Source organism: Marmota marmota, unplaced genomic scaffold, assembly GCF_001458135.2.
Source record: "Marmota marmota marmota unplaced genomic scaffold, marMar, whole genome shotgun sequence".
Taxonomy (NCBI): domain Eukaryota; kingdom Metazoa; phylum Chordata; class Mammalia; order Rodentia; family Sciuridae; genus Marmota; species Marmota marmota.
The window spans coordinates 47,619,854-47,634,638 of NW_026000005.1; the positions used below are offsets into that span (position 1 = coordinate 47,619,854).

Below are 14,785 nucleotides of genomic sequence, written 5' to 3' on the forward strand. Positions count from 1 at the left end.
CCCTTCTCATTTATTCTGCTCACACACAATTCGTAGCTGCCTGAAATTCAAGGTGGCACTGCCTTCTTGGCACACACGTGACTTTACAGCCCGAGAAGACCTGGATCCTGGCATCGTAATTAAACTTGGTCAAATAGAGCTGCTATTCTTCTACTCTGCAAGTAAGGATCTTAATTCAGAGCTTTTAGAGCTGCATGACTGGCATGTCAGGTTCAGGGCCAACAGCGCCAATTAAGCATGTCAGAGAGAGGAGGAAGTGGGGAGGCTCAGGCGCTCTCTCAGGGTAGCACGTGCTGGCTGCTCTTGGAACCACCAGGGTGCTGAAGGCCACATCTTCCCTCCAGCACACACCCCCTCTCCATTCCCCAGTTCCTTGTTTAGGGGTGAAACAAGTCATTTCCCACGGGTTGTTCTGCATGAAGAATGACGTGCTCAGCAGTGCTGCTGTAGTCACCGTGGCAGGGCATCTGGAGTGGCCGTGTTTTGTGGCATGGCTTCACCCAGGCCAGGGTGTGATATTAAGGTGCAGCTCAGTGGAGACGTTCTTCCAGAGCTCAAGAGTAGAGGGCAGACACAGATGTGAAGTCCCAGCACCCAGCCCTCGGACAGCGTGGCTCGGTGCAGGGTGAAGCCAGATTCTCCAAAGGACAGATGGGCTGCGGGGCCTTCAAGTGGCCTTAGCAGGACTCTGTTGGAGGCAGAGTGCTGGGGTTGGAGCCTCAGGCAGAGCCAGCACTCTGCCTGGTGGTTAAGGCAGATCTTCAGAAATAAAGCCAGACTGCGGCCACTGAGATTGGGAAATGTATGCATGAACTCCCAGGACGGGACCTCAGAACCATGTTCTAGTGAGGGAGTGAAGGAGAGCAGGCTGTCCAGCTCCAGTGGACACTACTTACTGAGCCCCTGTCTGTGTTAGGACTCCTCAGCCTGCTGTCCATACGCTCTTCACTGGCTCCTTGTGGCAATCTGGTAGAATGTAATTTCCATTTTTTTTTTTATTGAACCCAGGGGTGCTCCCCCACCAAGCCACATCCCCAGCCTTTTTTATATTTTATTTAGAGACAGGATCTCACTGAGTTGCTTAGGGCATCACTAAGGCTTTGAACTCAAAATCCTCCTGTCTCAGCCTCCCCAACTACTGGGATTACAGATGTGCACCACTGCGCTCAGCCTAAGAACACCTTGGACCAACCACATTCACTTTATTTTCTTGAACTCTGCTCTTCCCATCCCCTGAGGACATAAGCCCCAGGATTCCCATAGCTGATCTCCAAGAGTAACGCATCCCCTTGGATAGAGATACTGATTCCTGTCTTGGTGACAGCTACACTTTCTAATCTTCCTTCGATTTGTCTCACGTCACTCTCTACTTGGAAATGCTGTTATTCACCACACAAAATTTGGGGGTCCCTATTTCCTGACTCTGCCATCTTATTGCTGCTGGAAAGTCTTGGGAGTGTGATCAATTGTTTTGATCAATATACACTTAAAAAGTGATTGGTGTGCTGCCTCTTTCTTTCTTTCTTTTTCTTTTTCTTTTTTTTTGGTACTGGGGATTGAATTCAGGGGCACTTGACCACTGAGCCACATCCCCAGCCCTATTTTGTATTTTATTTAGAGACGGGGTCTCACTGAGTTGCTTAGTGCCTCGCTTTTGCTGAGGCTGTCTTTGAACTCCGGATCCTCCTGCCTCAACCTCTGGAGCCTCTGGGATTATAGGCATGCGCCACTGCACCTGGCAGTGTACTGCCTCTTGATGTTGTCCAGATAGCTTTGAAACAGCTATTCCTACACAACCAACTTGCTAGATCAACCCAGGGGATGATTGACATGCATTCTTTTAAAAAAAGGTGTGAAATACATTATTGCTGACATTGACACCTGCACCTTCATAAAGCTTAGGAAGTGGGACTACAGTCCTCAATGTCCCCATTGCCTGCCAGGGTATCTGTCCGGGGCCAGGATCTCCTCCTGAAATCATCCCAGGCTCCAGGACACATGCAGATCCCTCCGTGGGGCATGATGAGGTGGTTGGGGCCTGGAAATATTCCAAGCAGGCGTGCATCAGAGCTGCACCGCTAAGGCCCAACTGTGGCTCCTGGAACTTGGCTTTGTGGCCTGGGGGCTTCCTGGGAGGTTATCTGGGAAGTGGCGGCTGACACCCTCAGTCACCAAATAAGGAATCTTCCAATAGGAGCCAGCAGTCAGAACTGTTGAGGTGCTCAGTAAATATTTGTCATTTGAGTGAACACACAAACTGATAGATGCCTCAAGTCAGAGGAGTGAAGCATCTGCCCCCCAAAACACTCTTCATTCCAGCAGCTGACTGCAAGACTATCCTCCTTCCTTTGCGGGATGGATAAAGCACAGACCGTCCCAGAAGCACGTTCATCTGTGGTCAGGGCTGTGCCAGGCAGCTCAGGCTGTGCACTGGCCACTGTGGGAACACCTACTGCACAGAGTAGTGTCGATGGAACCCTCAGGAGCTGGGCCCTGGCATCCCAACCTCAACCTCAAAGTGAGGGCTTTCTTCTGTAACCTGGACGGGGAGGTTGCAGCAGGTCATTCATTGGTTCATTCATTCATCATCAGCCTTGGGCTAGGACCTCGGGGGAGGTTAATGAGGATTAGAGGAGGTCATGAGATCATGAGGATGGGGTCTAGTGACTTCACAAGAAGAGGAAGAGAGGCCTGAGCTGGCAGTCTTGGTCTACGTCACCACGTCTCACATGATGTCCTGTTTTATGTCACGATGCAGCAAGAAGGCCTTCACCAGATGTAGGGTCACACCTCCAGGCTTCCAAGCCTCTAGAACTTTGAGAGATAAATTCCTTTTCTTTTTAAATACCCACTCTAGGCATTTTGTTATAGCAACAGCAAGTAGACCAAGACACTGTATGAATAGGACCTCAGCCCAGTCCACTGAACCACATTGTTCTCTTGCCTGTACCAGGACCTGCCACCAAGACTTGGCTGAAGCTCCTAAGGGCAGGGCAGGGCAGGTGGGGTTTCGAAGCTGAGAGAAGCAGGCCCACAGTGCACAACCTCCACCCTCCATGCCCTCCCCAGAGCCAGCCCATTAGGGGAAAATTTCAGGTTAAGACTTCCAAAAAATTAGAAAAAGATATGACCAACATGCTACAGGCTGTGACTAATAGAAGGAACTTAGTAATTAACATTATGCATAAAGTAGTAGTTTAAGAAAAATAGTTAAATCAGTTTAGATTTAGGTTACTGAAAAGTCAGTTATCATCAGTCAAGTAAGCAAAATAAAAGAGCATATAAAGGCTTGTAGTTAAAAAGAAATAAGAAATCAAATAAGTAACCCCCTCCAAAAAAAGAAAAACAACTTAGGAATTTAAATAATAAGGTAACAGCAAGGTAAGAGGGGGAAGGATCTGGCATTGAAGGGAAGGGTCTGAACTGTGATAAGGTAACCATAAGCTAAGACCCAAAGGGGACATAGAAAGGCGATCACAACGGGGAGAGTGAAGGAGGACTTCAGGGTGAAGTGAGGAGGCTGAAGATTAAGGACTGACAGGGAAAGTGGCGCGAGGAAGCAGGAGAGGGCAAAGTGATCCTGGACGGGCGACGTGGCGAGGGGGGAGAGGCCCGTGGCCCAGAGCACTAAAGATGCTACAGCCAGTGGACAAATCCCCTGCGCCCACATCGTCACTACTGTTGTCACTATTATCATTGTAAACGGCAAGGAATGAGCGCGTCCACGAGGCTGTCCCCTGGACCCCTTCCGTCCCATGCCTCGCAAGCTTCCTGAGCCTCTCTCTGGTCCCCTGTGGGCTTGGGCCTGTCGCCAGCAGGGCAGTGCCTGGGTGAGGGCAGGTGTCACTCAGGGCCACTCCTGAGAGGGCCCCTCTCCTGCATCCCACACCCATGAGGCCTTGTGGGGAGGTGGGGAAGGCACCCCTTCAGTTTCCAGAAGGGAAAAAAGCTCAGAACTGCTGAAAATAAGATACAGCTGTCAAAAGTATATGAAATTAGCTGCATCAACTGTGAAACATAAGTCACAGTTATATTTGTTCTGAGACAGGGTAAAAATAGGAACAAATTCAGAGATGGAAGCTCCCAGCCTCCCTTCCGTCACTGTGTCCAAGGGTCCTGAGATTCTTCCAACCGGCCAGTGCCTTTGCCTACGGTCCGCAAGCTTGGTGGTGGGGGAACCTGTGTGGGGACCTCAGGTAGCACCTGGGTGGAGGCATGCCAGGAGAAAGTCACTTCCTGTGGCTCCCTTAGTGCCTTCGCTGGGAGGCACTTGGTCTCCTGACTGCACAGAGGAGGTAAAAGGAAAGCTTTTCTCTAACAGGCAGCAAGGCAGGTGAGCCCTGAGTCAGGGGAGCTACATTCCTGCAGGAGCAGTCCCCTGTCTTGGTGACACTGTGACCTGGCTTTGTAAGAGCCTTGTTCCCCACAGTCCTGGGTCATTTCTGGACCAGTCTGCATAGCTGTGTCTTCAAGAGATCAAAGGTCACAATCTGCTCAGGAGTCTGCATGTGTGCATGTGTCAATCATTTGCAAGGGCGGAGCTCCTCTAGTGTGTCTCAGACCTGTGCCAGGTGCCCAGGAGGGAACAAAACCTGGTGTGGGCCTGCCCTTGAGGAGCCTGGAATCAATGCCCCTGGGGCTGCCATGGTCAACAGTAAGAGCTGATGATTTTGCCGCTTTACTTAAGCCCCTGATATATATATATATGATATATATATATATATATATATATATATATATAATATATCATATATATATATATATATATATATAATATATCATATATATATATAAGCTTTAGTGGGCAGGAGTGGAGCTCAGTGGTAGAGCACTTGTGCAAGGCTCAGCCTCAATTCCCAGCACCTCAAAAATAAAGTAAAATAATTAATCTTTTAAAAATAAACTCGATAAAAATTAAACTTTTTATTGTGGAAAATTTAAAAAACATATACCCAAGTAGACAGAAAAGTATAATGATTTCCCCCAAAGACTCACCACCCAGCTCCAACACTTCTCAACTCCTGGCCTTCACTTCCACTTCCACCCACTCCTTCCCTGGCTTGGATTATTTTGGAGCAAATGCCAGACATCATATCATTTCATCCAAAACATTCAAGATGTATCTCTAAAAGACAGGAAGAGTTACACGTAGCTAAAACCCCACTATGACACCACCAGGATGCCCAAGGAAATGAACAATTCCCTAACATCACCAAATGTCTAGTCTTGAGTTCCAACTTCCCCGATTGTCTTTTAATCTTCCCCCCGCAGGTCGCAGGTCGTTCATTTGTAAAAGGGTTCAAGTAAGATTTCCACCCTGTAAAGACTCCATTTTTCTTTAGTGTCTTCTAACGGCTTCCTCCCACTCTTGTTTATTTTTTTCTTTGCAGTTTGATGAGAAATTGGGGTGCACCCCCCCTATTTGGATCGCGTTGTGTGGAGTCTTAATCCATTGCTCTCTCTCCTGTAAACTGACAGCTAGAGCTACAGACTGGACAGTGTCAGGCTGCGGTTCCTCAGCTCCTCTCTTGCCCTGAAGGCTTGTAAATGAACTAACCCCCGGAACAGCAGCCCCCAACTACTTCAGTATTGGTCTGCGATATTTACAGATTCTCACAGCAGGACTCTCAGAATGAACAACCCAAACAAACGCTGATGAACCTATGGCCAGCTGCCCCAGGGTAACTTCATAGGCCACTTACATGTTTTCCTGAAACACATGCCATGGCCAGCATGGACACTGGTCCTTTCCCAACATCAGCAAAGACTCACAGTACCATGCATGAGTCTTTGGCGACATTAAAAGAGCTTATGGCATTTTTTGAGATGGATTCAGGACAGTAGTCACAGTATTTGATAACCAGGGAGTAGGGCTCAACCATTTAGAGCAGAGCTGTGGCAACCTAGGGCCACAGCCCTGGTGTGACACTGATGTTAAGTGCTGAGGATCCTCGGAGCGATGGACAGCTCCTGCAGCTCCCCCGGGTGCTGCCGGGGAAAGGAAGGCTGATGCTCACTCAGCTGATGCAGGAAAATTGCCCACATGAAGTTTTCTGATGCAACTTAGTTGTATATACTAAATATCAGGTTATGAAAGCACATGCTATTTTACTATGTATATAATATATATAAATACATAAATAGTGAGCATTATATATATTCAAATAAATCTGGTGTCTTCATGGCATGCGATGATTTTGGGGGTTAGAACCCTGATTCATGACATCGCACTTATGTAAATAAAGACCCAACTTATGACATCTTGACTTGGCTGAGGGTCTCTGAGGAACCAGGCCAGCGCTGGGCTGGGGGTGAGGGAACCCTAGGCCTCTGGCCTTTGCCCTCTGCAGCCAGGTTAACAGGGACAGCCTCCTTCTAACAGCAAGATCACCTGGCCATGTCCCCATTGGCGGCCTGGGCATGGGAGACCCCGGGGAGTGGAGTCAGGAGTCTCTGTGTTCATGGTCTAGCTGTCTCATTAGCCGTACAACCTCTAGCCAGGCACTGAATTTTCTTTTCTGTGAACTGGGAATAATGAGAGTGTGTATAACAGGGCTCAACAAATGTCGGTCCCCATCTCCCCCAGCATTTCTCTTCCCCCATAATCCTCTGTATAGAGCATCTTTCTACCACCACTGTCCTCTTTCCTGCCACCCTGTCCTGTGGCACCGTGACTCTCACTGCTTGATGGTGTGTGGAAGAGGACTTGCAGAATGCCCCTGGATGAGCTGTGGACAATTTCAGAACCTCTGAAAAGAGGCACTGACTACCCGCCTTATATCAGTACCACCCAAGCTCCTAACCCTCTAGGGGACAGGTTTCTATACCCACCTTGGTCTCGAAGACCCCAATCCTTCTCTACAGCCCCACTCCCCACTCATTATCTCTGCTGCTGCTTCTCCCCTCGCCCAGGTACCCTTGGCATTGTCACGTGTGAGACCAGACTCTACATAATGCCCCGTCTCCTTGATTCTCCCACAGCTCCCTCTGAGGAAGGGGGACTGGCCCTTTAATCCTGCCCTGGTCCTTTCAGCTTATTGTTCTAGAGATGTACATCTGACTCAAGGATGGCCAATCAACTCTGTTGCTTAGAAATTCTTTTTCTCTAAGACAAATGAAAAGAAGCTCCCAGACTCTGGGGAGACGAGTTGAAGGATCCTACTGGCAAAGGCTGCCATTTAGGTCATGCGCAGGCTGACAGGCAGGAGAAGATGGTCTGAGAAAGAGGTAGGAGAACAGAACAGGACACGGAGAAGCAAGGAGCCGTGGGCCTGTGACCCTGGAGAACAGGGTAACGCGGCCCTGGCTTCAACGCCTTTTCCATTCCTGTGAAGAGGAGCTTTCTCTTGCACTTGGACTCTCTGAGAGTTCAGCACTCTTACAATTACCTCTTTCACTTGAAAAAGTACGAGTAGGCTTCAGATGTTCCCAATGAAAGTGACCTTGACCAGGGAGTAAGACCAGGATATCTGCTGTCACCAATTCTATTCAGCATTGTAAAGGAAGTCCTTATTTGTGCAATATGGCAGGAAAAACAAATAGAAGGTATGAAGACTGGAAAGAAAGAGTGAAATTGTATTTCCAGATGGCATGACTGTGTGCACAGAAAATCCAAAGGGATGTACCAGGAGAAGTAATAACCAAGTTCATCATGACCACAGGTTACCAGGTGAATGTGGAAAAATTAATTGTATTTTTACATACTACCAATGTATTTTGCTCAAAAGCAATTTACAAATGAAATCACAAACACTGGCTTTTAAAATAGGATCACAAAGCATAAATTACCTGGGAACAAATTTAATTAGAATATACATAAAGCTTTTAAGCTATGAATCATTGCTGGATTAATTTTTAAAATAAGCAAGTAAATGGAAAGCTAAGATGTGTTTGTAGATTAAATGATTTTAAATGCCAGTATTTAAGTGTAAAGGATCCCCAAATTTATCTATGAGAACAATGCAATTTCAACTGAAAATTTAGCAGATATTTTGGGGTGGGGGTAGAATTGACACACCAATTCTAAAATGTATATGGAAATATGAAAGACTTAAAATAGTCAAAACTATCTTTAAAAAGAACAAAGTAGGAGGACTTACACTACCAGACTTCAAGACTTTGCAAAAAGCTTCAGAATTTAAGACACTCTGGTATTTGCATAAGGATAGATAATTAGATCAATGAAACAGAATTCAAGTCCAGAAATAGACCCACATATCTACAGGGAACTTTTTAAAAAGGCATCAGTGTGATTCGTTGAGGGAGACAGAGACCCTTTTACTAGGTGGTTCTGGAGCCACAGGACCTCCCCATGGACCACAGGGACATGAACGTGAGAGCTGAACACATAAATTCCTGTGCGAAAACACAGAATAGCTTCGTGTCTTTGATGTGATCAAATATTTCCTAGGTAACATAGAAAATGATAAACAATAAAAAGGATTGCAAAGTTAGTCTTTCTCAAAATCAAAGTTTTCTGCTCATTACAAAAGAAGCTATAGACTGGTAGGAAATATATTTGGACTATCTGACCAAGGACTTTCATTTGATAAATAAAAAACTATAAATTAAAGATAAGGAATGAATAATCAGCAAATAAACAGGCACTACACAAAAGAAGACCCATGGAAGGCCAATGAAGAGGTGCTCAACATGGTGGTCACCAGGGAAACGCACACTGGAACAACAGGGAGAAACCACAATGTGCTAGAAAGGTACAATTACAAAGACCGGCGGTTCCAAGTGCGGCAGAGGATACAGAGTAACCGGATATTTGATTCCTTGCTGGTGAGTGGGTACCAGAGTACAAGCATGTAGCACATTTGGAAATTATTTGGCTATTTCTCATGAAGTTAAGTATACACCTACCCTAAGACCCAGCGATTGGACTCCTGGATTTGTATTTCAGAAAAATGAAGGTGTATGTCCACAAAAAGACTCTTCTAGGGATGTTACAGCAATTTGGGAGGCTGAAGCAGGAGGACCACGAGCTCAAAGCCAGCCTTAGCAACTTAGTGAGGCCCTGTCTCAAAACATAAAAAGGGTTGGGGATGTGGCTCAGTGGTCAAGCACCCCTGAGTTCAGTCCCCAGCACCCCAAACAAAACAAAAACAAAAAAAGGATGGGCAGATAAATAAATTGTGGTCTTACTTCTTGGCAATAAATGAGAAAATCTCATCCACGTGGATCTAAAAAATGTTATGTTGAGCAAAATAAATTGGGCACCACGGGTATACACTGTGTGATCCCATTTGCGTGAAGTTTAAGAACCCATGAAACTAACGTCATGGCATTGGAAGGCAGAAGATGGTCACGTCTGAGAGGCCTGCAGGGCCTCCTGGGGCAATGGTCATGTGTGTACTTGGTCTGGTTGATGGTCAAGGGGTGTATATGTGTGTTTTATTTTCAACAAGGAGTATCCACGCAAGCTGTAGACTCAAGATCTACACATTTAGTGTAACATAAAATGACTTTGATGAGTCGTTAAAATGGGATTGATGAAGACACTAACTATAGAGATGATCACAACAAGACAGGGAGGTAAAATGTTGGGGCTCTGCTTGAGATAAGGGCTCTGGTGCCCTTTACGCTCACTGGTGTTGCGCCAGGTGGGGTTTTGCTGGTGGTGCTGATGGTATTTTTTGGTCTGTTAAACTTAGACCATGAAACCTCCGTTTATAAGCACAAATCAAGCAGAGAGACTGCCATGGTTTGGGGAGGTGTCCCCCAAAGGCCCATGAATTAAAGGCTTGGTCCCCAGCCAGTGGCACCTTTGGGAGACGGTGGAACACTCAAGGAAAGGGGTCTAGTGGAAGTGTCCTGGTCATATGGGGGTGTGCCCTGGAAGGAGGTACAGGACCCTGGCCCCTCCCCTTCCTTTATCTTTCTGGCCATTATTTTCTTCCATTTCTCAATATGCATAATATCTAAAATTTCTCAATTTTGTGATGGAAGAGAAAAAAAGTCGTGTGTGTGTGTGTGTGTGTGCGTGTGTGTGTGTGTGTGTATTTTCCCATACTGGGGATTGAACCAAGGTCCTCAGACATGCAAAGCAAATTTTTTTTTCCTAGTACTCAGGGTTGGACCCAGGGGTGCTCTACCAGTGAGCTACACTCCCAACCCTTTTTATTTTGTATTTTGGGAGAGGGTCTTGCTAAGTTGCACAGGCTGGCCTTGAACTTTTGAACCTCCTTCCTCAGCTTCCCGAGGAGCTGGGATTATAGGTGGGCAGCATTGTTCCTGGTCCTTTTTATTTTTAAATAAGGAAATAGTGGAGGGTGTGTGTGTGTGTGTGTGTGTGTGTGTGTGTGTGTTTAACATAAGCAATTGTGCTGTTAAAACACGACCCCCTCCCACCCCCGCCAGGCTCCGCACACTGATGCCTGACACATCTTTGCATAAGCAGGTCCTGCCAGCTCTTACCTTGTTTTCTGGGCTCCTGGCCCCATCTGCATTGTTATTCTCCAGAGAGGCTTTCTGCTCTGGGGAAGATTCAAGGTCAGAGGCTCATTTATAGATTTCCCATTTTCCTGTGAATCTGTGGTATTTAAGAAATGGAGCAAGTTAGAAAATATTCATCTCCCCCTTTTCAGGCAATTCTAAGATTAGGGAAGCAGTGACTGTCGCCCTGGAAGGGGAGGTAAGGTCAGTGAGGAGGGTGGTTTCTCCTCTCACCCCCTGAAGGAAACCTGGTAATGTCTTAGAGGACAAAAAAAATCCAGAACCCCTGGGACTTTCATTTCCACTGGACAAAAATCCTCTACAACTTGTCATCTTTTCTCAACTGATTTTATGATGTCTGGTTCCTTTCAACATTAAATAGTAAGTCCACCTGGGCCCATTAGACAATGCTGGAGCACGTTTCTGAAGGGCACCCATTTAGCAGGGGAGTGTCCTGCATCTCCCAGATCCGAGTCCCACTCTGTGGACCCAGAGCACGAGCCTTCTGGTTACATAGTGGACCAGAGCAGCCTCGGCTCGTTTTGTCTGCTCCTAACGTTCCTCGTCCTGTGTCCTTTCTCATCAGAGAGATGAAAAAGGATGTTTTCTCCTTGGATTTGGAGGCAGGCAATGCTGGGCCATCTTGTGGAGTTAACTCTAGGGAGGACAAATGAGGGATTCATTTTGACCATAAAGCCGTGCATCTTGTACCTGTGCGCTGGGCATCAGTGGTACCTGTGGAGGTGACAGGAGGTAAGGTATCCCCTATCATGGTCAGCATTCCTGGATGGTCTTGAAAAGTCTGCAAATCTAAGGCTCTTCCCCAGTGACCCTGTCTCCACCATCTTCTCAGACACAGCCCCACACCCACCTTTTCTCCCACTGCAGAAATCACCCTGCCCCCCCCCCACTCGCCAGATGCACATGCATTTCTGTCTGCTCGCTGGGCTGCGTGCCCACTCTGCCCCAGAGGATAGTCTCTAGCCATCAGTGGTCATCGCATGCTTGAAACATGGCTGGTGTGGCTGAAGCAGCGCACGATCCATTTTCTTCAACTTCGTTCATATAAAAATGTAAAAACTGATACTTGATTCAGTGATTAGGAAACTTCTAGTGATATTTGGAACAATTTATAGATCTACTCTTCTGACTGTACATTTTATGAAATCTAAATCCAGATCAAGTATTTCCAATGAAAAGTTGGCATATAAATTGATAGGACTGGGATATAAAATATCCAACAGATTTCAAAGACAATGTAAAAAAAATGGGTGTAAAGTATCTCATTAGTTAACTCTACAATAGGATGATAATATTTGGAATATATTAGGTTAAATTAAATGCATTGTTAAAATTAATTTTGCCTGCTTCTTCATAATCTTTTAATGTGGCCACTGGAAAAATTCAAGCAAGCCATGTGGCTTGCATTGGATTTCTGCTGGACAGTGTCCCTCTAGCCTGCTCCTCTGTCTGCACAGGTTTGGGGACTCGAAGCATCTGGACTGCATTGTGAGCTGAACCATTCACTAGCTGTGATTTGGGGCTGTTGCTGTTTTAATATGTAAAGTAGGTGTGGTGAGTTTGCCCTTGGAATGTCTGTCTACACAGCCCTGGGAACCTACAAGTGCTTGACCCAGTTAGCTTCCACTGCCGTCTGGCCAGGTCCTTACTCATCCCTCAAGACTCTCCAAAACACCCTCCTCTTGGGGAAACCTTTCCAGACCCCACCAGAAAAGTCTCATTCTTCACCTTTTCCACCTTGGCATGTGGCTCGCAGGAAAGTGACATCATTATATCATGGGGTCCTGAAGGCAGAGACTCCAACTTTCTCTGTGTGTGAAGTATGTTTTAAACTTTTCATTTATATAAATTTTCAAGCACACAAAGTTGAGAGGGTGTGGAGAGGGTGTGTTCAGTCCCCATCACCAGCCTCGGTGACTAGAGTACTTCCGTAGTTGTGTAGCTCTCACTTCACTTTGTCCTGGTCACAGGATTTTGTGAATATTTCTGGGAGGTTCCAGCAAACCCAAGTTCTACCGTCATTGAGCGTTAGGGCAGTCTACCCCATCGGTCTTTACCTGGGCTGGCCCTGGGAGCTGATTAGCGAACAGAACATACTGTAAGTGACCACGATGCTCTGATGAAAGTGCGAGGAGCCCTGCAGCTTCCTTGGCCTCTGAGGCTCCTCTGCCGTGTGAAGAAGCCGGAGCCCCCGAGCTGGAGGAAGGGCTGGAGGAAGAGACGCCAGGGTGGGGCTGAGGCCCTCCTTTGGCCACTTGCTAACCACAGAGAGCTGAGGCTCCTTCCAGCCTTCCAGCCCCAAAAGAGCCACTGGCTGACAGCAGAGGTCAGAAAAACAGGCCAGACAGGGCCTGACCAACCCCAGAATCGAGAGAAATCACAGACATTGTTTGTTTATATCCCTGTCTGGAAGTAATTTAACTCAAGGCAAAAGCTACCTGATGTTCACTGAAGAATAGCTTTTATGGATGAGGTCATGGAGTGACTGGACCTCAGCAGGGTTCTACCTCCAATGCACCATCTGGCAGCATCCACCATGCCCCAGGGGCCAGGAGACCACCCGCACGTGCAATCCTGCCCTGCCCACTCAGCCCTAGTGGCAGGTCACAAGGGAAGGGGTCTGCAGCTCTCACACACCATGGGTAAAGGCTTCTGGGCTTTATTCTGCTCAACAAATAGGTTTTGGGCAGACAAAATGAGCCAGGAACTGGTTTAAGAGACTAAGGGGTCCTGGTGCTAAGATGGCCCAAAGGTTGAATCTCATTCGTTTTCAGGACAGCAGAAACTCTGATCCTCAGAGAAGAGAGAAGACAGGATAGAATGTGACCACTGAGGAAATTCCCCAGTGGGCTCAGAGTCCCCTCCTGGAAGGTACATGCAGCTAGGAGAGTTTGTTGAGTCTTTTAAGTAAAAGTCAGCCTCACTGTATCATTGGGGTCAAGACTCTCATGACCAGCACAATGTGGGGGAATTCACATTGTGTAGATAATGGCTTCAAAATGGTCCACCTTATTAGACCTGCCCCTGGTGATTCTCAGTGCCTTTTATTCTCTTTTCATTTCGTGAGAATCTTCCACACTAATCACTCTCCCGGGATGTGAAGGCGCAGCTGCGACCTCTGACCCTGACACTGACCTGCCAGGTGGCTGGAGTTCCGCTCAGGGGTGCCTCTGGCCTTGGCTTGGCTTCTGCGTCTCATGGTGTGGTTGAAGATAGAGTTTCTCTGCAGGGGAATGTGGCGGCGGGGTTCTGTATCCTGGCTCTCCTGCTCAGTACAGGGCATTTCCTCTTTTTCTGGAAGCAGCTCAGGTCTCACCTTGGCTGATTCCTTGTCAATCTTCCATGAATCACTCACTGATTTCCTCCAGGGTTTTTCCAAATCTTCTGTTTCCTCGGTCTCCATGGTAATAGAGCTAATGGCTTCTCAGCAGAACGACTGGAGGTCACCAACCTCCCTAGACTTTGCAGGTTTTGAGGGTTTTAGAATAGAAAGAGAACAATTTTCAGTTAGTCATTGGGCTAAATATTCCATTCAGAGGATGGAATTACACTCCCATCTGATTTGATGAAATTTGGAATAATCTGCACATCCTGCCAACCACGTCTTTGTCAATGAAAATTACAGCTTAACCACTGTAATTTGGATACATTCATGTATCATTTTATAATTGAGGCTTGTTTATACTATTTGTAGGATGCACTTTGGAGAAAATGCTTTAAGTGGTTTGTATAACTAACTTTCAAGTAAACATTTCCTGAATAATTCTAGAGAAAAAGAGCAGCAAAAAAATGGGAGAGAACTTCAGGATAGCATCACGAAGAGACTTGCACACGCAAACACAGAGAGCCATGGCAAGATGGCAGAGAGGCGTCGGCCAGGGTCAGGGGTCACGACAGAGCCTTTAGAGATGAGCCCATGAGGACAAACCTCTTGTGATCAGCTGGTAGCCAAGTCCATGATAGAACCATGTATGACAGCTGGGGGGCACTGAGGGTCCCCACCCCGTGGCTGCCCCATGGGCTGAGTTACACAATGTCTACCTCCCTCTGGGGTGACCATCTCCTTCCCACCCAACCCCTTTTTCCAGCTGAGCCCAGTGTCGTCTTGCACCCTGATCAGGGCAGCGGATCAATTAGAAGCTCCAGGATCCCACCCAAGGCTCAGGATGTCTTTGTTTATTTTGGGTGGGGATCAGGGCTCTCTGGGTAGGGAGATTTGAGGACTCGGTGGGGTTCAAGCCCGCTCTGGTTTCCAGAACCAACTGCCTGTGATGCAGGTGCAGAAGGCTCACCTGGGGATAGCACGTGCTTCCCACATTCCTGT

At 47.1% G+C, this 14,785-nt stretch overlaps 1 protein-coding gene across 4 annotated transcripts in view; it reads right to left on the reverse strand.

Annotated features, from left to right (window-relative positions):
- The window catches only part of Ngef (neuronal guanine nucleotide exchange factor), an 89,906-nt gene that overhangs the window by 48,146 nt on the left and 26,975 nt on the right, over nucleotides 1-14,785 (reverse strand). For 2 of the 4 annotated variants that reach the window (XM_015481576.2, XM_015481573.2), the window contains exons 2-3: nucleotides 13,597-13,921; nucleotides 10,423-10,537 (exon numbers count right to left, since the gene is read on the reverse strand). In XM_015481576.2, coding sequence (XP_015337062.1) covers nucleotides 10,423-10,537; nucleotides 13,597-13,864 — 383 coding nt within the window. In that variant the 5' untranslated portion in view covers nucleotides 13,865-13,921. The remainder of the gene's footprint in view (nucleotides 1-10,422; nucleotides 10,538-13,596; nucleotides 13,922-14,785) is intronic. The other 2 variants (XM_015481575.2, XM_048808746.1) reach the window with 2 other exon arrangements.